At 46.1% G+C, this 26,432-nt stretch overlaps 1 protein-coding gene across 2 annotated transcripts in view; it reads left to right on the top strand.

The window, feature by feature from the left end:
- The window catches only part of BACH1 (BTB domain and CNC homolog 1), a 65,715-nt gene that overhangs the window by 22,136 nt on the left and 17,147 nt on the right, over nt 1-26,432 (top strand). For both annotated transcript variants that reach the window (XM_088481669.1, XM_088481667.1), the window contains exons 2-3: nt 20,904-21,188; nt 24,889-26,223. In XM_088481669.1, the coding sequence (XP_088337795.1) occupies nt 20,949-21,188; nt 24,889-26,223 (1,575 nt within the window). In that variant the 5' untranslated portion in view covers nt 20,904-20,948. The remainder of the gene's footprint in view (nt 1-20,903; nt 21,189-24,888; nt 26,224-26,432) is intronic.

The following is a 26,432-nucleotide window of genomic DNA, read 5'->3' as shown; positions in this document are numbered from 1 at the left end:
TTTGTTCAATCATTGAAAATACTGTTCACTTTCTGAGTTAAAACGATGAAAGATTATCGTTCATGCGCGTTCACGTTTGTAGTTCAGTCTGACTGACTGACTAACTCAACGATTTTCAGTAAGGGAATATGCAAAAATCGTTTGTAGTTAAAAAAAAATTGTTCATTACATTTAGATTTTTGTAAACAATTTTCGTTAATTTTTCCCTTGAAAAAATGAACGAAAATCATTTGCTAAAATCGCTCATTTACTAAATCGTTGTGTGTGTATGCAGCTTAAGGATTAGTATTTTTGTCACAAACCACTTGGTATAAGATCTGTAAATAATCTTGTAGAGGACCTATCCCATTGTTTTGGATTAAGTTGACTAATTAAAAGCAGGAAACTCTCAGCGCCACAGGTGTAGTGGAGGCATCTGAGGCGTCTGTCATCTGCAACTGACATATTTTAATTGTGACTCAAGCTCTTGACTCGCACAGAGGACCTGAATCAGGGCCGGCCTTCTCGTATTTTAGAGCGGCCTCATGGCCGCTCGCACAGCTGTGGGTGACCACCCACAGCTATAGCGAGCGGCCAGGAAGATGGTCGCGATGGTCAAGACCATCGCGACCATCATGCTTGCGACAAGACCCTTGTGGTAGGGTCTCGTTGCCGCAAGCCACAGAGAGATTTTGGGTCTAAAAGAGCCGAAATCTCTCCCACTGGGGCCGGCCCCAGACGGAGGGAACATGGGCACGCCTCCGTCTGGGCAGCCACTCCCCCGGCCTGCCCACCAAAGGGGGCGTGCTGTCACTCAACATCGACAGCACGCCCCCTTTGGCTTAAAACCCCAAAACTCAGAAAGATCATTTGGCCCCTCTTTCTTCACCCTCATTCTTGATCTGTCAGACAAAACCTGAGAGCTACGTACCCACGACGCCTAAAAAATAATGACAGCTGGTGGCTAACTTATTGGAAACTTTTTTTATTGGGACCAATTGATGTAAACATTCCCTGGCACCATAAAATGCTCCTAGATTTTCCTAATAAGCTCCTGAATTCCTTGTGGGGAATTCAATTGGTATTTTTGTGTGCCCGTTAGTAATGGGCGCCCTACGAATCGATACAGTTGCTTCGATCGGACGTGAGTGCCGGAGGTGCCCAGATTTCTGCTCGTATCCTCGCACTCTTGTTTAGGCACTGTGACCAGGACCGGTTTAGCTGTTTTACATGGCGATAGTGCATGAGGGCACATCTTTATGGCAAGTTTAGTGGCCCTGACTCACAAACTGGATTGCTGGACTCAAGTTTCCTGTTGCTTAACTGAGTAAGGAAATTGATTTGAATTGTAGTTTTCTGTAATTTTTGAAATGTAACCTGAGTTGAGCTGTCAGATTGAGTCCTGTTGGCTTCCTTAATACTCCCACATGTGTACCCGGTAATGGGGGAAAGGCGCTTAGTAGTAAAATGGCAAAAAAAAGATGCTGACAGGGTCTCTTTAAGAGATCTGTAACCCCCTCAATTGAAATCTTTAGATATGAATCAGCCGGCTAATATATATTTATCCCTGTGCTAGGTCGGACACCTATTGGGTGTGATTTATGGCCTTATATGGAGGTGTACACATTGCAACATGCCGGTAGGTCTGCACCGGTTGCATGTGCGCCCTGTTTACTCGCATACAATTGCAACCATGCTTTTAGCAGTTTGTTTTGCTTGTAAAACACACATTGCCCATGGGTTACAAATAAAACTGAAAAATCCTCTCTAATACAGTAGGTGTAAATCACGGGCGCAAAAACATTATCTGTGCCCACATAACAAAGTCACTATAACAGAGCTGGACACATTTTCTGTAAAATCTTGAAGACAGTTTAAAAAGTTTAGGAGCCAGACCAAAATGTATGAAAACTTGTATAAACCATAACGCATGCCCAGGGTCGGACTGGCCCATAAGTGTACAGGAGAAATCCCTTGTGGGCCCCACCTCGTCCTCTGTGGGTCAGTAACTTTTTATAGTGTAGGATCATGGATGAATTTGGGTGCTTGGTTTCTTTCTATGAACCAAGTTTAGCCCTGCTACCATTCGACGTGGGAGGTCCTGACACACCCTGCTCCCTCCTTTATAAAGTGGGCCCTGTTCTTGGCATTCCTCTCTTATGGTTGGCCAAGTCCCTCTGTGGTGGCTGGCCACACCCCGTCTGGAGTTGGCCAGATTAAGTTTGGGCCCCTACCACTGCTTTCCTTGGTTGGTCCTTCATGCCCCAGTCTGACATTGCCCATGCCCCCTCAATGCCCTTCAAGCTCTCCACATACCATCAGACCACCACACTCGACCCCTTCAATGCTTATCAGATACTGCCACATGCCCATAACGGGCCCCTCAATTCTTAATATGTCATGTCCCTAATTTATAGTGTAGGGACTAAGGCCCTGATTCAGAGCCGGACGCTCTGACAGAACGCTCGCTCTGAATCAGGGCCGTCCCTCCTTCATTTTGGAGCGGCCTCCTGGCCGCTCGCATAGCTGTGGGTGACCACCCACAGCTATAGCGAGCGGCCAAAATGATGGTCGCGATGGTCAAGACCATCGGGCTTGCGACAATACCCTGCGGTAGGGTCTCGCTGCCGCAAGCCGTGGAGTGCTTTTGGCTCTATCAGAGCCAAAAGCACTCCCACTGACATCACTAGTGATGTCAGTGTGGCCAGCCCCAGACGGTAGGCGTTCCCATGGGAACGCCTCCGTCTGGGCAGCCAGGCCCCCGGCACGCCCACCAAAGGGGGCGTGCTGTCAATCAACATCGACAGCACGCCCCCTTTGGTGCGAGACCCATGACAACGGCTTGGCCGTCGTTATACGGGTCTCGCGCATGCGCACGACGGAGCCGGCTCCCTCATGCGCATGCGCACTTGGGCAACATCGACCCGCTCGCGAGCGGGTCTGAGTCAGGCCCTAAATTCTTAGTATACAACACGCTACAGCTTCATTTCCTTTCACCTTTCAGCCTGTCAAGACCCATCAGATCCTGAATGGGAGCAATATCCTGAGGTCTTGCAAAATGCAGATGCTAAGTCACCTCCTCGGATAATGAGGAACCTCCTCTAAAGTAAAAATTAAAGAAAGACTGGTCTAGTTCCAGTCCATCAGCAAATCTGGAGCTGTGAGACCGGAGACAGATCTGCATTGGTACCATCCCCTGCTGCGAAAGTGAAAACTGAAATATCCAGTCCCACCCCTGGATCTAATCCTGTCCCCAGGGAGCCTGGAGCTGCTGGTGGTGGGACAGTAATCATGCCCCACTATGTGTCTGGGTGTGAAGCGTCTCTGACCCACAACTTTTCTGAGATCCAGGCCAAGATGTCAGGACTAGTACACAGACATTTGAAACGAGGGCAAGCAATTTCTTCTGCTGGCTTGGGTCCTGTATGGTTTTAATGTAAAATCCCTATTAATATCAATAACTGTTATGTACACACTAAATGGGAGACAAATGTAAGACGAGAGCTGTAGCTCTTGGAACCACTAGGCTACCAGTTTTTGATCAGAGGACAACGCACCCCAAGAAGAAACTAGAGAGGCGTAGTACCCCAGCCCTGACCATAAAACAAGAGGATGGTGTCAGCGTAGACAATGAAACAGCCAGACTCTCAGCTCATTAGAGATGTGACCGGCACGCCACGACTCACCCACTGCTGTAACCGCCTTCGGAGCAGCAAATTTTTTTTTCTTTGACAATTAACTTTATTCGCTGTCTTTTGTAAAAACCTTGTTGCCTATACTAAAATCTTAGTCGCATGGCGAGCTGGCGACTGGGATTTGTCGAGCCCTGACCTACCCTGACGTACCCGCATCTATGAAGTCAGTCAAGTCAGAAGCTTTTAGCTAGTGCTGTTGACTGTCCTCATCATTGGCATGTATTCGTACCAACCCTCAAGCACTAACAATAGATGGCTTTTTGTGGTGTAAATGCATCTCCATGTTGTCGAACTTGTATGCCCGTTCCCTCCCTCATTCTGCTACCAGCCGGCCTAAGTGGCAGTTTCAGAAGTAAACGTTAATAGTACTACACCTCTGCTATTACAGTCAGTCAGCTGAAGCCACAATTTTATTTTTTTTTCAGACCCTTTTCTATGGAGGTGTAAATCAGGTAAAATAGAATAGAACGGTCAGATAAGCTGCTGTGATATCATCGTCTTTGATCTGTTAACTCATGGGGAGCGCCTCAATTGTCTAAACCAGTCTAAAGTAATTTCTGCTCGACTCATCAAGAGGGGGTGAGCTGAAATGCCGACACCGGCGGCTGGTCGAATTGCTCCGTCAGGCACCTGGCACTGACAGCCAGCGGCGAAAACATGTGAATCGCCCCCATGCAGTGGGTTTCTGCAGAGCAAGACCATAAGCTTGTCACACAGTTCTAAAAAGCACAGTAGTAAAATATAACTGGGTATTAAACAAACTACGCTAGCAATCTATAACATGGCATAGTAATGCGGAGGGTTAAATAAATGCATGATAGACCTATTTAGTTCATTAAAAACAGTTCAATTCTTTAATGTGTTTTATTGTGAACACTTTCTATATACCAATATGTATTTGCTTGCTTTTTAACACACCGCATCTTGTCTACTCTGAGCTGTTTACCCTAAGGGGCTGCTATATTTAGAAAACGGGATGTAGTTATGAGAGCCGCCAGTCTCAATACCGACATCCAAATCCCGACAAGGGACTTAAGATAGACGTCAAAATACAGACACCTATCTTAATCCCGACCCCCGGAACGCGAAGGACGCCAAGCCGAACGAGCTAAGTCTGTGGTGCCCTTAGCGTTAGCCACGGGGGGTGAGGTATAGGGAGCATAGCGGAGTAAGGATTAGGTTTTGGGGGGGGGCGGGTAGGGTTAAGCACCCCTAGAGGGGAGGGTTATGTTTAGGCACGAAGGGGGGGGGGTTAGGTTTAGTCATTAATGGGGAGGGTTAGGTTTAGGCTACAAGAAGGGAGCGTTAGGGGAGGAATGGGGGAGGGTAAGTATACTTACCCGACCCCTGTTGGGATACCAACCATCAGGGTGCCACTGTCGGTATTTTGACAGGAGACATCCCGACAGCCGGCATTACATACCCATTCCGTTTACACCCTACTAATGAGCAAGACCATGTTGCACGTGCTTTAAGTGCCCATTACGCACGTAAGTTGTAAACGTGCTGCGCTTCTCCAGCTGGGAACTTCTATAAAAATGAGGTATCAGTGTTAGTAGAAAGAGCCCCCATGTGCCCACTACCCTTTCTCGCACTGTGAGGTTGGTGCGCACTGATGTTTTCAGCATGAGCAGTTTAAATTATTATTGTCTATTATCTTAAGTCTGCTTTTCCAGGTGATATGAAAGCATATTTAGGGGCATATTCAATTAGGTGCGAAAAGTCCCGTACTTTTCGCATGCCGGACTTTTCGCCGACATCACTGGTTTTCCATGCGGAAAAGTATCGCGCTCGTCCCCGCTTATCCCCGTATTCAATTAGAAACCGTCGAAAACAGGACCCGGCGAATTCGGACCTGGCAAAAAGCCTGACACCCCCCAAAAGAAGCACTGACATTGGGGATCACTATATATACTCCCGAATAGCCCTGCTGTAGGGATTTTGGGTACTTAAATGTTCTCAATAGCTGCTAATTAGCGTCTTTGATGAAGAATGGCATTTAGCAGTTTATTTGGCAGAATATAAGTAGTCCCAGCAAATTTGGGGTACATGAAAATGGGTGCTAGCATATTTTAAAGTTGCAAAAGTGAAGTTTTTAAAAAAACTCTAAAAAGCCACCTGCCACAAGCACCTGCAAACTTAAATACACCTGGGGCATAGGGGGCCCCCCTGGAGTTTATTTCACTAGTTTTTAAGGTTGTCACCCAACTTTGTACTTTTTGGCCCCCTTTTTCAAAGTAATTTTTTGGGGTGTTAAGTATTTTTTAAATTTCTTTTAACAGTTTACCTTTTGGGGGGCTGTCCCAAAGGTGCAGGGTGGTTCCCGATAGTTTGCACCCCAAAACCCCAATTCTGCACTTTTTTTCGACAGCTTTCATAGGTGAATCTTTTTCGCCTATTCCAATGCATTGCCTTTGAATACGGGGAAATTACGTCACCGGCGATACTGACTTTTCGCACCTAATGGAATATACCCGTTATTCTGATGTGTTCCTGCAGGGTTGGGCACGGGATGCTGGAGCTCGACATGCCGACAGGGTTAGGATACCGACCGTTGTCGGTCAGTATCCTAACCCTCCCTCCCCGGTGCCTAAACCTAACTCCTCTACTTACCGTCGGGATACCGGCACCAGTATTTGACAGGTTTTGTGATTCTGGTGCCGGCGTTCTAGCTGCCGGTATCCCAATTGTCTGTATTATAACTACCTCCCATTCTTATAAAATGTATCTAAAGTCATTTTATAAATTAATTTGGGTTGACTATGGAATAATTGTTTTCGCCATTTTAACCAATTCATACCACACACATGAAACCTGGTCTGATCAGTTATGTGCATAGCGGCCATAGGGGTTAATTTCACAAAACTCACTGATTTTCAAAAAATCCACGTCATTTAAAGCTGCGAGATTTTTACTTCTTTCTTTATAATTGTATGTTCCGAATTTAAGGAACCAGCATCGTTTTACTGTGTTCGCTACTAAAATTAAAGCGGCAATCAGTTACAAGGCTTGTTTTGCCTTATAACTAATTGGCGCTTTAATTTTAGTAGCGAACTCACTAAATACGCTACCGTTGCTAAACTCAGAACTCATTACGTAACTCGGTTTGGCTATTGTTTTTAAAGTGATTTAGCTCGTAGATTTAACCAGGTTGGTTTTTGCCTTTAAGGGGGGAATAGATGTGACCGTAGTTCCCATCTAAAGTGATGGGAGCTATTCATTTGTGTTTGCCGCTGGGTGCCCATTACTTTATCGTGGCTGTCGAAGCCAAATACACCAAATTACTGGTCACACCGCCCAAACAAACAATTGAGTAACTCCTGGTCTCTTAAGGTGGGAGCTGCTGTAGTGCAAAGCTATTGAATCCTCCACCAAATCTATGGGCTAAGGGCCTGATTCAGAGCTGAACGCTCTGACCAGAGCGCTCGCTCTGAATCAGGGCCCTCCTACCTTTTTTTGGAGCGTCCCCATGGACGCTCGCATAGCTGTGGGTTACCACCCACAACTATAGCGAGCGTCCATGATGATGGTCGCGATGGTCTTGACCATCGCGACCATCGGGCTTGCGACGGAGACCCTGCGGTAGGGTCTCGCTGCCGCAAGCCCTGGAGTGATTTTGGCTCTATCAGAGCCAAAATCACTCCCACTGACATCACTAGTGATGTCAGTGGGGCCGGCTTGAGACGGTAGGCGTTCCCATGGGAACGCCTCCGTCTGGCAGGCACGCCCACCAAAGGGGGCGTGCTGTCAATTAACATCGACAGCACGCCCCCTTTGGTGCGAGACCCGGAGCGATGGAGAGACCGTCGCTCGCCGGGTCTCGCGCATGCGCACGACGGAGCTCCCTCCGTCGTGCGCATGCGCAGTGGGGGAACATCGACCCACTTGCGAGCGTACTGCCGCTCACGAGCGGGTCTGAATGACCCCCTAAATCTTCCGAATCACGCCGGTACCTGCAACAGGCTGTTATTTGTTTCTTTGAGGCCCATTTATCAATAAATATTTGCGGCTTCTTCCCCCAAAACACCCTTTTTTATGGGGGAAACCTCAAGTATTTAATATCCCCTGAATGTGTGGCCGGCAGCCGTTACCCCGTTTCTATGGTGGATGCGATGCTGCTATATTTTCCCCTGCAGCTCAGCTACCTCCATCTGAAGATGGCAGTAACCCGCTGTAGTCTATTTGCTACATATTACACATTTAGCCAGAGGAGGGTTCCCTCAGAACCCTCCTCGGCAATGGCGGCCAAGCATGTGCGGGAATGCGCATGCACAGTAGTCCCAGCAGCACCCAGAGCACACCCAGTGTCGGACTGGAGCATGAAGGGCCTACCAGAGGAATGCAGTGGTAGGGTTAAGCACCCCTTGGGGGGAGGGTTATGCATTAGGGCGTGGTCAGTTACCACAGGGGATTAGGCCAGCCCCCACAGAGCTTGGACAGAAATGAGAGGACATGTATCTGACCCTCAAATAGAGTAACAATGTATAATTAAAGTGCACAGTCTGGAACCTGACACTAGAGCAAGTGGTGGGGCCCACCGGGATTTCCCCTGTACCCCTGTGGGCCAGTCTAACCCTGAGCACACCGCAGGGACGGGCTCCTTTCGGAGACTCTGTTCCTGCGAGTGCCTGTTGATGCATGCCACCGGTAAAATCGCATTCTGCAAAGCGATCTTGGGTGATAACATTGGGCCTGATTCACAATGGATCGCTATTCTGCTTATATGCACGCAGCGCAGTTGCTATTATCAGCTGTGATATGTGAATGTTTGCATTCGCATTGTGATCGCAGCCTGACATAAGGACACCCACTTCCCCTTACTCACATCAGTATACTTTGGCAACATAGAAAAACAATCGGTAACATTGGACCCATATGCACAGGTAAGGCAGGTCAGACCTCACTCAGGAATTGCTTACTTCAGGGCATGCTATGAGGCCTCAGGCTGCGTATGGTATCGCAGTGGATAATTTAAGCACACCCCTGCAACGCCGTCCCAATGCACTGGCACGCCTGCTTTCGCCCGACCACCCCCCAAACGGAACTTCCTGTAAATAACTCTGCCATGGGTCTGCTTAGCCTCTGCAATCGCTGTCCCGATCACAGTGGCCGGCTTGCGCACGCACACTGCGATGCATGCGCAGTTTGCAACAATCGGCCGATGACGTGCGTATAAGCAACTGCGATCCTTTCTGAATCAGGCCCATTGCGCCCAGATCACATTGGAAATGCGATTTTTTGATAAATACCGCCCTTTGTGTTAACAAAAATGGCTATGCTTTTAATCTGTGTTCTGCTGCTCCAAAGACAAGTGTTTTATTCCCATTCATTAAGTCGGCTACTCACTGACATTATTAATGATGGGCTTACCAGCTTTTTTATTACTGTTAGTAAGAGTTATCTGTACACTAAGGGCCTGATTCAGACCCGGTCGCAAGCGCTGAGCGCTCGCAACCGGGTCGATGGTGGCCCACAGCGCATGCGCACGATGGAGCCGATCCTAAAAAAAAAACAGCGTCCACCCTGATTCAGAGCGAGCGCTCGCTTTTTGCGAGCGCCTCTGAATCAGGCCCTAAGGTCCTAATGATTCCACTGACCTCACCTTCAGTCCTCTTTTGCTCCTGCTAGTGAACACAAAGGATCAGAGGGTTAATGCGGGGGGGGGAATTAACCACCCTAACGTGGTACACGTTAGGACTTTGTGTCTTCTTAATCTAAAATGTGAAAAGCTCTAAAATGTGTCCGGATGTCTTGCACATTACCTGCTATTTATGAGACTGAATGGTTTTAGCCTGCAACAGAATCGGAATTACAGGGTGGAAATCCCGAGTGGGATGATGATATTTACACATTCCTGCTGCCAAATTTCTTCCAATGTTTAGTTGCTGGAAGCCCTTATGGCCGGTCACCTGCCGGCGATGTAAGAACGCCAGTGACACTGCGTGTTTAATGTCCTTGTGTTTTGCATATGGTGGTAAATAGTGCTTGCACTCTGGGGTTAGGAGGTCAATGGAGGACAGACATCACATTGATCCCATTGTATTTGCTGGCTGTGAGCTCAAGCAAATGACAGACAGGGCCTGGTTCAGGCTGAATGTGAAAGGACTAATGCTGGGTACACACTAAACGATGTGTACCCAGCGCGATGTCTCGTGCGGCCAGTGTTAATTTTGTTGATGAAAATTTTACTATTCGGGCCCCGTCCCTTTCCCGGGAAAGTCCACAATTTCGCGTGTCCGCGAGGAAGGGGTGGGGGAAAATGAGATTTGTGGCATTGAGCCCCGCCCCTTCCCTACTGACCCGCAAATTTCCCATCCTATCTTCCATCCTGCCCGCTTCACTAGGAAGTGGACAGGATGTGGAAGATCTGCCTACAGGTGCGGGGAGCTACCCGAAAATGCTTCAAGTTCTCAGGGGAATTTTAGAGAAAAGTTCTTCAGTAAAATCCATTACAGTATCATTAAACGGATGGCAAAAGCTATGAGTAAAATGAGACTAATGAAAACTAAGCTCCGCCGACTACATCTGCTCTAAAACAAAGCAAAAAAGAGGCTAAAATTTTAGTTTAAACCAACTATAATTTTAAATAAGACTAAAACTAAATTTAAAATCCTTGTCAAAACTAACACTGCGTGTGGCAGGTCCCGGCATCGGCAAGTGCGTACACACTTGCCGATGCCGAGAGTGACGGCGGGGACCATGCTGCATGTGGAGACATAGCCGGTACACGCTGCCCGATGTGGACAATATGTCGTCCGATCTGCCGGATCGGACGACATATCGTCTGGTGTGTACCCGGCTCAAGACAGCGACTGTCAGCGTCTCTATAGCTGGTGTAGCCCTATAGCTGGTGCAGTTTCTCTGTATGACTATGGACTCCGATGTCAGCAGCTGTGCGTCTGGGAATGCCGACACTGTCACTGACACGCCCGCAGTCATCAGGATTGCTCATCACTTTCCCAAGACATTTCTGATACCTTGCGTATTGTTTGCAACAGCACCTCTGTGCCGTCCAATCTATGTAATGCCTGTGCCGTCCAATCTATGTAATGCCTGTGCCCTACAGTCTATGTAATGACTGTGCCCTACAACCTATGTAATGCCTGTGCCCTACAACCTATGTAATGCCTGTGCCGTACAGTCTATGTAATGCCTGTGCCGTACAGTCTATGTAATGCCTGTGCCGTACAGTCTATGTAATGCCTGTGCCGTACAGTCTATGTAATGCCTGTGCCGTACAGTCTATGTAATGCCTGTGCCGTACAGTCTATGTAATGCCTGTGCCGTACAGTCTATGTAATGCCTGTGCCGTACAGTCTATGTAATGCCTGTGCCGTACAGTCTATGTAATGCCTGTGCCGTACAACCTATGTAATGCCTGTGCCGTACAACCTATGTAATGCCTGGGCCGTACAACCTATGTAATGCCTGGGCCGTACAACCTATGTAATGCCTGGGCCGTACAACCTATGTAATGCCTGGGCCGTACAACCTATGTAATGCCTGGGCCGTACAACCTATGTAATGCCTGGGCCGTACAACCTATGTAATGCCTGGGCCGTACAACCTATGTAATGCCTGGGCCGTACAACCTATGTAATGCCTGGGCCGTACAACCTATGTAATGCCTGGGCCGTACAACCTATGTAATGCCTGGGCCGTACAACCTATGTAATGCCTGGGCCGTACAACCTATGTAATGCCTGGGCCGTACAACCTATGTAATGCCTGGGCCGTACAACCTATGTAATGCCTGGGCCGTACAACCTATGTAATGCCTGGGCCGTACAACCTATGTAATGCCTGGGCCGTACAACCTATGTAATGCCTGGGCCGTACAACCTATGTAATGCCTGGGCCGTACAACCTATGTAATGCCTGGGCCGTACAACCTATGTAATGCCTGGGCCGTACAACCTATGTAATGCCTGGGCCGAACAACCTATGTAATGCCTGGGCCGCACAGTCTATGTAATGCCTGGGCCGCACAGCCTATGTAATGCCTGGGCCGCACAGCCTATGTAATGCCTGGGCCGCACAGCCTATGTAATGCCTGGGCCGCACAGCCTATGTAATGCCTGGGCCGCACAGCCTATGTAATGCCTGGGCCGCACAGCCTATGTAATGCCTGGGCCGCACAACCTATGTAATGCCTGGGCCGCACAACCTATGTAATGCCTGGGCCGCACAATCTATGTTATGCAAGCAGTGTTTTCCCCAGAAAAGTTTTCTAGCCGGGTGGCATCTAGAAGTAGCCGGGTGGGGGCCTTCACAATAATAAAATGTTTTAAACCCTGACCTTATAATGATTTAAACTTGAAATAACATTATATATATTAATTCTACTCTTATTAGAGGCCCAGTTGTCGGATTATGAAAAAGATGCAAAGTCTGTAGGATCTGGTCCTTTTTATACAGCTCCCAGATACTGTCCCCACTTGCAGGCTCCCAAAGTGCCGGGTGGTGGCTGTTTCTTGCCGAGTAGGGTGCACGCACAAAATACAGCCTGGGGTGCACACTGGCATGTGACGTACAATCTATGTAATGCGTGTGCCGTGCAAGTTTTTAGGAATTTTCGCACTTCCGCAGTTTGCGTTTTTTTTTCTCATTATTAATTGCCCTTGATCGGCAACTTATAAGAGGTTCTACAAGTATCCTCTGTGCTATGTTTATGAGCAGAAGTAGCGCAAAAACTATTCCACTTACAATATCATTTACTATAAAACACAGCAGTCAGTGTTTATCATAAAATGTATCCGTTCAGAATGTCGACCGGTTTTGAATGTCGCCATGGTCAACAAGCAAAATGTCGACATGTTTGTAATGTTGATACCAGAATGTTGACAGTACATTTTTTAGTTACTTTTTAGGGCTAGACTAAAATATGCAAAAAACTGTATGTTGACAATAGGGAGGCCCATTGTTCAGGTGTGTACCCAGCATAAGTTGCAAAGTCTGTGAGACGCTAAATGAGGCTTTTTTTGTTTTGTTTGAGGGTACGTATATATGAAACACCTCCTGTATGCGAGTTCTCATGAGGGTTCTGTCCTAAAGTTTTGGGAGGTGCTTTTATTGCCTATATTCGAGGGGAGGTAAATGATTACAGCAAATTGTCAGGTGTACCCTGTATAATCACAGCATTTGGCCCCGCCCCCTATGTAAATGGTGCCCAATCGCGGCAATTTTACCGCGAGGGGGCGGTGCTTAATTACGCGAATCTTCAAGCCCCGCCCCCGTCGGCCCCCTGCTGCATTTCTTACCCGGGCTTCTCCCGGGAAGAGAATATTAAAGGTAGGCAACCCTGCCCTGTATTTTATCTGTATGGCTCCATGGCCTTCCACCTTGTGGTTTTATGGTCCTTTAAGTAAAATAAGCACGTTCCAAAACATTGATTGCTATTACACTATGCCAAATGAGGCAGAAATGTACTACAGGTTAAGTCTCCCATATCCAAATATTCCCGAAATACGTAATATTCCGAAATACAGAATTTTTTTTAGCATGACTGACATAGTGAAACCTTTGCTTTTTGATGGTTCAAAGAACATAAACCTTGTTTAAAGCACAAATTATTAAAAATATTGTATACAATCACCTTCAGGCTGTGTGCATAAGGTGTATATGAAACATAAATTAATTTTATGAATGTACACAAACTTTGTTTGAGCTAGAAAATTATTGAAAATGTTGTATAAAATGAGCTGCAGGCTATGTGTATAAGGTGTATATAGAACATAAATGCATTCTGTGTTTAGATTTGGGTCCCTTTCCCAAGATATTTCATTATATTATACAAATATTCCAAAATACGGAATATTCCGATATTCAAAATACCCCTGGCCCCAAGCATCTTGGATATGGGAGACTCAACCTGTATTGTGGTAATGAGATCACCTACAAATAACAATGGGAAGATTTACATTCTGGATATGGAGATATGTACAAGGGATTCCTTTTAAACTTATATGTAACTATTTATGTCCACGTAAAGTAACCTAATGTATCCTTGGAGATGAGATGAAGACGCAGCATTCTTGGCAAGCTTGTTCCCGCCCAGGGACTGTGTAAGTGATACATGCCGCAGTACACGGGACTCCGGCACTCAGACAGTTAAAGCCAGAAGCAAATAAACCGGTAGCCCCAGCTGGGAATTTCCATGTGTTCATTACGTATAGGTAAAATGCACTTAGCAAATGAAAAGGTGAGGTGGTTCTGTATGTAATACCTCGGCTAAACTAGTCGTTTTTCAATGATCTGATAACCCCTGGATATGTTTTGGCTGCGACGGCTTCAGCTTCACTTGTGCCCTCTGTCATCGTGTCAATGCCAGGTATAGACCTACGGGCCAGATTATGACCACTGGAGCTAGGTAATCAGTATGCAGTTATACTAATAGAGTGCTCGGGAAGTAAGACTCTCACCGGGCAGTGCCTGACGGGAGCCATGAGAACACGCTGGGTGCTGTACATCAGTTACACCATTCTCTTCCTAGTCACAGAGGTACAGTAGGTCTACTTACAGTATCTGGTGCAGAGATCACAGGCCGAGGCGGCAGGGAAGCTATAGAGCGCAGATCTCTGCCTTGGGAACATTGCCATAGTTTTTACTTATAGTAAAGGTCATTGTGTTAGATTCTGAAGAGAAGTCGCAGACATTTCAGTAACTTGAGTTAAAGAATTCTGAAGAGGACTTTTTTTTTTTTTATTATTTAAAACTAATAATAACTTAAATAAAAGAACAGAAACCTGCAAGTATGTAATTACTGAACTGGTCAAAATGGTATTCCCCACCTCCAGCTTCCCTGGCCAGCATCCAACATCCTAGAAGTTCTCACGAATGCTCGAACGGTGGATACACTTCTATTATGCTATATGGATTATATTTCAGAGCAACGCCGACAGTTTAGTATTTACCTTTAATGATAAAGTATCCTCCAATTCTGCAGAGCTGTGCTGCAAAGAACTATAATAATTGAAAAGTTTTATATCAGATTGTCAGCTCACAGGACCAGGGTGCTCCAACGTCGTCCACCTGTTCATCCTTAGTACTCTGCATTTTGTGTGTTCTGAATCATTCCTTTGTTTTATACATCTTACCTATTAAGTTTGGTTTTATATTTGCATTTGCTTGTTTTCTATCTTGTCTGTTTATCCTCCTACGTTTTTGCACTATGTTGAATGTCCATGCTGTATGGTGTATGGTGCTACCGAATTTTGTGATACCCCATAAAAGTTTTAGCGATATATATGCTTGCACACAGGTAACTTCATTAGTACCTGGGTCATTTTGATTTATCAAAAAATAAAGCATTGATATCACTGAAACCTGGACTGTTAGGTGCGCATGATTACTGGATTTGGGAAACGTAATCATAAGCTAGCAGTAATAATTATAACAATATACAGTATTTATAATGAATATCGGCTATATGCTTTTCAAACTATTTATAGTTGTAAACTTTACTTTGAAAACTGATCCTGATTGTTCTGTGAGTATGTTTTGCTCTAAAACAAAACATAGTGAGAAACGAATTGGAAATGGGATCTGGATTAGACTGTAGGTAATTACACTTATTATATTATTATATTGCGCAGCGCTGCACGGAGTAGTTTAGCCACGCTAAAAAGCTGCTTCTGCACCATCTCAGTAATAGTAGTAATAGTAGTAGGGGCACCAGTCTGCAAAGCTGCCTTTTCCTTCAGAGCATTATAGAGTAGCAATGATTATGTGCAGGACGTTATCGGAGTCTGGACGCAGACAGCTACTACCAGGACAAAGTACACACGCCTGCAGCAAACTTTGCCCCTAGAACTGGGAATAAGCCATGTCACCCCACAAATGGGCATCACAATTTTGTTTTGCCAGCTAACTGGTTCCACAGCTTAACCAATGCAAGTTCGGGGCTTTTATATATCACAAAGATACATTGCGTAACTTTAAACAGATCATACAGCAGAAGAATACATGAATAAATAGGCAGTTATTCTTCCCATAGTTTCTTTTGCACAATTTGTGCAGCTACAGGGAGTTGCCTGGATTAGCAATGATCTTGTTCCCCTTAGTATTGAGGTGCTATGTATGGGTAATGTGTGTGGTATTTGTCCCATCTATATGGCACATGTATTATTATTCCCTTTTTTCCTAACTAAGGGAAGCTGCGTTAGCGCTGATGGATTAATGTGCAAATTCAATTAGCCACAATAATTAACCATGGTCTAATTCAGGGGTCTTCAACCTTGGCCCTCCAGCTGCTGTGGAACTACACATCCCAGCATGCACTGCCATCGCTTTAGCATGCTGTTATATCAAAAAGGTGGTAGTGCATGCTGGGATGTGTAGCTCCACAGCAGCTGGAGGGCCAAGGTTGAAGACCCCTGGTCTAATTGGTCGGCCTGGGTTATTCAATTACAGCCCGTGATACGCCCACAGGCTGCACTTAACACGGATTTCTATTCGCGCCTGAGGAAGGCTCGATCAGATATTTGCTGTAAGTGCCCTTATCACGGGTGCCACAAACACATCCCAGAACTCATGGGTTAACGCATGTTAACCGCGCGAGGAAAAGGGGTTGAATACGCCCAAGGCTTACACCCTTTTTTCCCCCCATGCGGTACATTACCGCGGTTAATTGAATCCATCCCTAAGTGTAAAGGTGCGTACACACGGTACGATAACTTTGAACGATATGAACGTTACCGATATCATTGAACGATATATCGTTCAGTTTGTATGCAATGAACAACCAACGATGCGCATGGATGATAACGATATATCTTTGGTCGTCCGTACATGCAGACCAATCTGGACGGTGTCGTCAAGAATCGCCTGCAATCGCTGCTCTGATCTCATCTCCCTTCACTCTCCTGTCTGCCCTTTTCGTTCAACTAATGCCCGCCACCTCTCATGCCAATTGATTACTTCCTCCCACCCCGCCTCCAAGATTTTGCTCGCGCTGCTCCTCACCTTTGGAACTCTCTCCCCGCTTCCCATCAGACTCTCAACCTCTCTTCAATCCTTCAAACGGGCTCTCAAGACCCACTACTTCATCACAGCCTTCCAGCTGTCATCCTAACCTGCTGCTCCATGCTCCTTCCTCCCTGCCTACCCCATCTGTGTCACCCTGTCTGTCTGCCCCTCCCCTTTAGAATGTGAGCTCCTATGAGCAGGGCCCTCTACCCTTATGTGCTTCTCCTTACTCTACCTTCATCTACTTCTTACTCTCTACCAGGGAACCTAACACTTGGTTGCTTTGCATTGTTGCTTATCTGGGTTGCGAATGTAGCAATGTATATTATCCATGTCCTGCATTGTATTGTATTGCACTGTAAGTCACTGTAAATCAACCTATTTGTTTATGTACTTTGTAAGGCGCTGCGGAACACTTGTGACGCCATATAAACGATAATAATAATATATCTCTCAGTGTGTACACCCAATATCACTTGTCCTGCACTACAGAAAGTTCAAGGGAAACCTTTGAACGATATAGTTTATTGAACAGATTGTACCGTGTGGATCGAAAGGTGCCAACACGCTGTCCGTGACCCTCTCTTATGATCATACAGTACCTGTTTAAGGTGCACTAATCTTAGCTGGAAAGCTTAATCACTTGGAAAACAATGTACTTATACAGATGTGTCCTCATACACTATAGCGTCGGTCACGCCAAACAGCCCCTCTCAGTGCGACTCGGAGGTGCTGAGTGTCTTTTATGCTAAACATGTGCACATATAAAAGTTACATTGCTAGAATGCACTGATCATGTTATGTGCAACATTTGTACGTCTGTGCGCTAATGAGTCTGTAGGGGAAGTGCTACGATGCAGCAGCCGCCGCGGCTTTTTCTCACGCTAAGTTACGTCGTGCTTCATCTGCAACTGCGTTTAAAACAAATTCCCGTGCGGTTAAATCCCGGCGCCGGTAGTACACTGTGAGTGGTGGCCTGCTGCGTCTGTCATGTGAATAAGAAAAAGACAGTACACGTCTCAGACTGGCTCAGGCGCGCAGGTTTTCTCGCGCCGTATGGCGTATTGAGGCTCCGTTTATGAGAACACATTTGTATTTAAGTGAGCAGATAAATCGATCATAATTAAGTGACCTTATTTCTGTGCGTGCTCACTGGGTCATGTCATGTGTATTGGATTCATTGCAAATATATGCAGTTAAGCCCTATGGTTTATGAACAGCATAATCAGCCAGATAGGACCACAAGATGCAGCCAGGTCTCACACTCATAGAATGTTACTGTGATTTAAGCAGCTAAAGGCGGCATGTACTGTATGTGGAAAATACAGTGTACTATTCAGGTCACTGGAACAATGGGGCTGAGCCTCTTCATAGCCCGGAACCCAATTGCGTCAGTGTTTGGGGGGGGGGGCCCAAAATAGGCGATTGTCATGGAGCATGTTTGATCCTACGCTCATATCTGGTGTTTTGCGGTTTCTCCGCTGTTCCTTCAGGAACCCTATGATATCCGCGACTCCCTTTATGGCTAGTAGTATCATTATTTTCCAGTTGTTGTGCAACTTTGAATATAAATAGTATTACACACGCCATATGATCGCTGAAGTCATTTACAGCATTCAGTCCTCATGACTCAGCTGCATAACCAGATGTTTGGATAAGTCGGTTGAATAGTTTACTTTCAGCATGGGTCTGGGCTGGTGTGAGATAAACGAATCCTTCATTAATCTACATTGATCATCCCCCAAATTCAGTAGCTCCGAATCCTGATTTAACAAGGTGTATGTATGGTCCTTATTTCATACAGGGGTGTATATATCACCCCAATCTTCCTGCATCAGTGTGACTGGAGTCTCTCATCACTTCTCTGTGCTAACTGGGACCTGGCTCCTTCCATTATATTGTTGTATGCGGCTTCCTGCTGCCTCCATACCCCTCCTCGTATTATATCACCATCCCGGTCTCCTGCAGCCCCATTCTCACCAACATAATGACACTGGTAGACCGGTCTCCCACAAGATCAGCACAACCTCCTGATATACTTGCGTCTAGTTTTCTTTTATTCTTTAATACAGTGCTTCCCAATTTTTTTTTTAATCACGATGACCTAGAGAATCAGCATTATTTCCATGGCACCCCTAGGCCGAAAGGTTCTCATTGAGAAACTGCAAAAATGATTAAATTGGGTAAATTGTGCTTACATGTCATCCTAAGGGTCAGTCATGTGGTGATGGACGGGGTTGTGCTTATGTCTGTCCACATATTTCATGTTTGGCTGCCACCAGTACTGGTTCACAGGGACCAAATCTAACTTTATTTGGCATTGGACCACAAAATTGTGGCACCCCTGCAAGTGCCATGCGGTACCCCAGAGTGCCACGGTACACAGTTTGGGAACCACTGCTTTAATAGGTTCCATAGAAAATGTTTCATATTATACTGTAATACCCAATAGGACCAAAATGAGATGTGAGTTATGCTGATAGACTCGTGGGGAAGAGGTCTTTATAATCTCTGTATCGGCAGTTCAATCAGTGTTGTGATTAGGGACGATGGACCCCAATGGCGTATTGACTGCACCTTCCACCCAGTGATACGTTACTTACGGTCTGTTAGCAGCGAGGTAATACTGTGTGTGCTTCATGGTGAATTACCACTTTCTTACATCTGTATTACTGAGTTATGGGTCTGGGGACCAATTGATATCATACCAGTTGCTGTCTGTTCTCTTCACTGGCATTTATATACACTCACACACAGCAAGATTAACACGCGTTTTACATGTGGTTATCACAGGCCCTTGATACGATATTGACTATACATTAGTCATCCTACACTCATACACTCGTAAATGTTTTTTGTTTTTTTGTAAACTAACTGCCCTCTGCAGCCTGTGATGTCCCGGGTGGGCTAGTCAGGCCTGCAGCAATGCTGCCTCCTGCAGTGAGCGGATAGTGTTGAACGCATAGGATTCCGCTATTGTGTGACCTGTATCCATCACCGCTCCCTGCAGCATTGTTACATCGTATAGTGCCCTCTTCACAGTCTTCCCAGTTCAAAAAACAAATATTGGAAGTGTTATAATCCTGGAACGGTTACCAGGGCCTGTCATTAGCTGCAATGTGGTGGATACTTACTACAAGGGGCAGGCAGACTGGTGGGGAGCATTCAGCTGCTATTCCAGCCCCTTTAAGTGCCCCAGGAGGGGGCCGGGAGCCAGCAATAATACTCTGCACTGTGCTTTCCTTATATTTTATCTTTTGCTGTTACTATTTTGATGGATTGTTGTGTTTATTGCTGGCCCTCTGGAGATGTGTTTTTAATTTTCCTCTGTCTCCCGAGTGTCCATAAGCTACCTCCCATGTAGTGGTATGTTCTGTATTCCCTAATAAGGGGTCTGGTTAGGCCACGTTACCAATTGGACACAACTGAGGGGAAGCTGAACTGTGCTCCCAGGCTGCCTATCATTAAGCTACTTACCTGGACAAATGACCCGTGGGGGTGTCCCTGCACTCGATATGCAGTCGGGAAGCCGGCGGACCTAATCCCGACAGCCGGCTTCCCGACTGTCATATCCCGGCAAGGGTCTAAAGACAGGCGTCAAAATGGCGACGCCTGTCATTAGACATACGCCGGGAGCCCGACGCCCGGGACGCTGGGCACGGATAGCCGCAGGGGTGGAGGGATAGGTTTAGGGTTCCCGGGGGGGGGGACTTAGGGTTAGGCGCCCCCCCCTCCGGGGGACTTAGCTTTAGATGGTGGGGAAGGGGGGGGATTAGGGTTAGGTACTGGGGGGGAAGGTTAGGGTTAGGCACCCCTAAGGGAGGGTTAGGGGGTAGAAATAGGTTAGTATATACTTACCTGGGGACGATGGGATTTCCTCCTCTGCCGGGATGCCGCTGTCAGGATTCCAACTGCCGGGCATGGGTCCGGTGGTAAATCATACAGATTCCCTGCACTCTGCTTCCTCTGGTAGCCAGGCCACTTTAGTAGCCCTTAGTATATTTTACCGCATAAATAACTGTAAGCTGCTAGGCGTAGGTTTATCTGCTTATACAAATACCCTATGCACAATATGTAAAACAAAATGATATAAATATTCTCTTTAATGAGTGTAAGCTACATGGGACTTTCTGTAAGAAATTGTGTAACTTTCTGTAGCCTATGTGCCCTGAGGAGCGTGTCATGCCCTGTGAAAATACAGGGTAAATAAGTGACCCAGTATGCAGAGCCTTGCGTTGTAACCCTGCTTGTGTTCCGTTGCAGCGGTGGATATCCAGAGAAGCATGCTAGCTGAGCCTCCGGTGCAACATGTCTAGCGGCGAGAAGAAGGAAGCTGACTTTGCCTATGAGTCCTCCGTGCACAGCGCAAACCTCCTGCTCCGCCTGAACAGCCAGCGGGAGCAGGGCCTGCTGTGTGATGTGACCCTTGTAGTGGAAGAGCAGAGATTCCGGGCTCACTGCTGCGTGCTCACCGCCTCCAGTGACTACTTCCTATCACGTGCCGTGCTGCCCTGCGGTGGGGAGCTTGTCATCACCCTGCCTGAGGAGGTGAGAATGGCTGTGCCCCTCCCCTGCTGCTGTCCTGTATTGTTCCACTGCCAGCACAGGAGGCACACACAAGGTCATGGTACAAAGGGAACATCTGTCCGCATTGTGTAAAACCATTGTGATATCTAAGACAGCGGTACTCATTTATTACTATTGTATCGCATAGATATCCGACTGATGTTCCGATTTAAAACCATTTGGAGGAGAGACATATTATTTCTTTAAATTGTTCCTGAAAAATCATTGCCCCCGCCTGCTCTCCCCTACCCCACACACAAGATATTTCATTATGGAGCTGGGGAATAGTGGGTGTGGATTAACAGACAGTTAAAAAGGTCAACAATGTCTAGATAGACACCAGATGTTAGACAGTCAATCGACCGGGACTAAAGGTCGACATGTAAGATGATTGACAGGTACAAATGGTCGACAGGGTCAAAAGGTCGACACACAAAATGATCGACCCTTTTTTTTTTTCTTGTCCTAATCTTCATCCTCCCCTTGGTGCCTAACCCTATCTGTTGGGGTAGGTGCCAGACCCTAACCATCCCTTCTAGTGCCTAACCCTAACCGTCGGGATAGGTGCCTAACCCTAACCGCCGGGATAAGTGCCTAACCCTAAAAAACAACAACAAAAAATCACGTGTCGATAATTTTCGTGTCGACCTTTGACCCTGTCGACCATTTGTACATAACATTCTCACATGTCGACCTTTAGTGTGTCGACCCTTTGTCCCAGTCGACCTATTGACTTCTAACATCTGGTGTCTATCTAGACATGGTCGACCTTTTTACTGTCTATCTTTAGTCCGGAACACGCGAATAATGTACGTACATTTGATTTAGTCTTGATTGCTTTTGTGTGTTCCATTTCCTTAAAGCCCAATATTGTATCTAAACCAATTTTAATTTGACTGATATGTTCCAAATATGAAATTGGTTGTACTTAAGTTGCACATTTTATTATTATTATCATCATTATTTCACAGCATTTATTCAAGAAATTGATAAACTTTATTTAGTATGTGTGTGTATATATTATCTGTGTAATATATCTGTCTAAAGGCGCACATCCACATGCCGACTAGGGAAAGACAGTACGATTGCGACATCGTAATCGTACCGTCGTTCCCCTTCCCCTGCAGTGCCTACACTGAACAGTTAGTCGTTGAGTGTAGGCACCCTTCCTCATTCCCCGAACATGGCCAATCTGTCGTTATCGGCAGATTGACCAGCATGTTCCGGCGATGATTGACGTCAGAAACGACCAGTGGGAGAGAGCATCACTGGTCGTTTCCGACATTATAGTGCACGATTTATGCACGGTTAATGAGCGATGTCGTAATCGTGTAATCGCTCATTAATATTGCCTAGTGGATGTGCCCCTTTAGACCACTTGCATATGCCTGTTTTATTGGTCTGTTGTCCCCTGTGAAAATAACGGAGGGGTGGGGAGTTGGATAGAGGGGTGTCAGTGTGCGGGTTGTTCTACTTTAGGCCATACTTGGTCACTCTGAGTGTGTTAGTGCGTAACTGGAGCGTAGTCATGTAATAAGTAGTGACGTCACTGGCCTATGCTGTATTAGAGACATGGGGGAGATTATCAAGCCGTTCTAAAGAGTCGGGAAGTCGCCCTTCGCAAACAATAAGCTTCGACCTATCATTTTATAGATTGTACGTTATAAATGCCGGTTACCAGCTAATTGGTTGCTATGGGCGTCTACTCCACTCTCTTTTTAGGAGGCTTGATACATCTCCCTCATAGCTAGATCTCAGGTAGCATAACAAGTAACCTATTTCCTGCTGTAAGCTATAAGGCTATTTGAGGTTGCATCGTTTTTTATAAGTCTCAAACTCCATTCTTGCTGTATAGTGCGGAATACGCTCAGAAGATATCGCCAATGCCTCTGGCAGCGATTTCTGATGATAATGTTTTGATATGAGCACAACCTCTATCTCCTTTATTGTACAATACAAAATGGCTTGTTAATAGCTAATTAGATGTGGGCCTTTCAACGGATTGGACCCTGAAACTGTGCAGAGTCCACACGACAAAAGGTGAAAGCATCCAGCATGCAAGTCATGCAAAACTGTTCAAGATGGCGTCCGTATAAATAACTCACATAATCGTTTTTGGTTTTTTTTCCATTTATTTATATTTTTCACCACAGGAGTTTTGCATTAAGATTTAGGGGTCAGTCCAATTAGGTGCGAGTTGCTGGGTTTTTTTTTTTGCAAATTTGCACAGCGAATTAATTTTGCAATCCAACTAGCAACTCGCACTGAACCAGTCAGAATAAACGCGCAGTTTTCCATTCACACCTCCCTAAGTGTGAGAGATGGAAGGGAAAATCTTTATTTTAAAAAATGTCAGGACATTAGCTGAACCCCTTGGACACTCTCCCCAAATGACTAAATAGATAATTGGAAGTTTCCAATTAGCTTATTACTGTAGTCCAATAATGACATGTAATTTTTTCGGGTTAAAAAAAAAAAAAATGGCCACAAAAATATTTTTCCGTTAGTTTAGGTACAGTATCTTTTTAATTGAAAAATAATTACTTTTTTTCTTCAGGTTTTTTTTGTTTTTTTTAAAGTACCCGCAAAGTACCTCAAAATCACCTTTTTTTTTTTTCCTTATTTTTCGTCTAATACGTTTGAGATTAAATGCAAAAAGTTTTTGTTATTTTATTTTTTAAAAAAGCACAAATTAGCCATTTGAAAACCTTCAGTACTTTCCTTATGCCTACAAACAGCCTTCTATGTGGTCCTGCTAATGAAATTATCAATTTTTGAGGGTCCAGGATGGTCTCCCCACTTTCTCTTCTATTTCTTTCACATTGCATTTGGCAGTCATTTTATAAACTCCAGCTGACAGTACCGCAAATATGCATTTTTTTTATTGGATTAGAGAATTCCCGGGTGTGCGCATTCGTGCGAAGTCTGCAAGTTTCATGAAACAAATGCTCATTTCGCTCCTATGGGATGGGTATGAGATCCCGGCTGTCGGGATACCGCTGGTCAGAATACCGACAGCGGCATCCCGACAGTCAGAATCCCGAAACCCATAAGGTAAGACTAACCCTTACCCCTAACCCTCCATCCCCGGAGCCTAACCCTAACCTCTCCCCTTCCCCCCCTCCTAAGTGCCTAAACTTAACCTTCCCCCTTCAGGCACCCTAAACCTAACACTACCTCCCCGGTGCCTAAACCTAACCTCCCCCCTAATGGCTAACTCTAACCCCACACTCTAACCCTCCCCCTAATGGCTAACCCTAACCCCGCACTCTAACCCTCCCCCTAATGGCTAACCCTAACCCCGCACTCTAACCCTCCCCCTAACGCCTGATACTTACGTTCGGGATGCCGGCGGTCGGGATTCTGGTGCCGGGATCCCGACGCTGTCAGGATTTCGGCACCGGTATTTTGGCCGTCGGCATCACACATGGCGGGATGTTGACTACATCCCACTCCTACTTGGATTGACCCCTTTAAACTTTGCTGCTAACTCGTTTTTATTACCTTTTATACTACCAGTCATTTTGTTTGCACATTCAAAATTTTTTTAGGATTAATTACCTCTCCTGCTACCAACAGAAAATCGGTGACTTTAAACAAGTCCGAGAATTTGCTCGTAACGCCTAATGTTTTACTGACATGTGCACAACATTTATTATTTTACTTCTTTTTAAATTTGCAGGTAACTGTGAAAGGATTCCTGCCCCTGCTCCAGTTCGCCTATACCTCTAAACTCCTCGTCAACAAAGATAACTTGTCTGAAATCAGGAAATGCGCAAAGTTGCTGGAAGTACACGACGTAGAGGAAACCTGTTTCGAGTTCCTCAATTTAAAATTCCTGGACAGTAAAACCGAGCTGTCAGAATGCCCCAGGAAAAAGTGCTGCAAGACATTCTGCCCGAAGGCAAGCATTCAGCGCCAGCAAGACAAAGCGGAGAGAGTGGTGGCACATGAAGTGGAGGAACTTTGGAGAGGGGACTTCTCCCAGAACCTCGAATGCCAAACGGAGATTGAAAACACTCCGCCCTCCCCTGAAAGTCCTAAGCAGCCATGTGAATCGTTTTGCTTCGGCAGAGACAATGCCTTCGGCCTCTCCTCTCTGTGCCCCAAGTACAGGAAGTTCCAGAAGGCTTGTAAAAGTGGCCGGGTTCGATCGGTGAGCACATGTTCCAGCAATCAAGAAGCTCAGAGCCCATCGCCGGCACCAGCGAGTGAGATGTTGGAGATAAGCATTCAGTCAAAGTCTCGGGAGGAGGACATACAGCCGCCCAGGTCAGAGATGGACGTTCATGTGTTGCCTTCACCGGCCTCTAATGTCGCTTATCAGAACCTTAAACATAATGATGAGAAAGTAGTTACACCTACTGTGTACCCCCCATGTTTACCTGCGGGGCCTCGAGATTTCAGCTCCATGTCTGTCCCATATACTTATCAGCAATATCGGGTTTTAAATTACATCGACAGCAGCAACTCCAGCACAGCAGTTCTGTCCGAGAGGGACAACAATGAACAAGACATCAGTCAGGCCTCTGAATTCCCCAGCACAGAATTGGTGGCGGAACCTGAACTCTGTCCTGCTGGGGAACCCCCGCTGGTCAGGGAACGTAGTAATGAGGAGAGAGAGGTGGCAGAACATCTGGCAAAGGGCTTCTGGCCCGATATTTACGCCGCTGACTTCCCGTGTCAACAGGAACTACAAATGATGACTTCTAAGGAGCCAGGAGAAATGAGCAGCGTAGAGAAAAGGACTGAATGTCCGTGGTTGGGCATTTCCATTTCTAATGAGACCCCCGAGCGGACTTTTACAACGCTCAATCCGGTGACCTGCCCATTTATAGGCACCCTCTCTAGCGAAGCGCGTGCCAAAAGCCCGGAAGTAGGCAGCGAGGATGGGGCACGAGGAAAGGCACAGGAGCAGTGCCCATATGCTTGTTCCATTAGCCTGGAGGACGAATCGGAAACTGACAGCGAGGAAGACAGCGGTGAATCCTGTTCTGCTAAAGAGCAAGAATGCGAGGTTAGCACTTCCATATATAAGTCTTAAGTTTAGCTATGCCACGTGATAGCCCTCTGAGTGCCATATGTAACTTTAAACAGCTTTGTGGGACAGTGTCTGTCTGTCTGTCAGGTTTGTGGGATGGGCAATTGGGCAGGAGGATCCAACTTTTGCCTCATCAGTAAATCGCCTATTTTGAAGCAGAACTGTAGTCTCCAATAAATGTATAT

This window comes from Taudactylus pleione, unplaced genomic scaffold (genome assembly GCF_031769625.1).
Source record: "Taudactylus pleione unplaced genomic scaffold, aTauple2 ptg000276l, whole genome shotgun sequence".
Classification (NCBI taxonomy): domain Eukaryota; kingdom Metazoa; phylum Chordata; class Amphibia; order Anura; family Myobatrachidae; genus Taudactylus; species Taudactylus pleione.
Note: the sequence above shows the minus strand (reverse complement) of the source record. Positions and strands in the feature narration are given on the sequence as shown.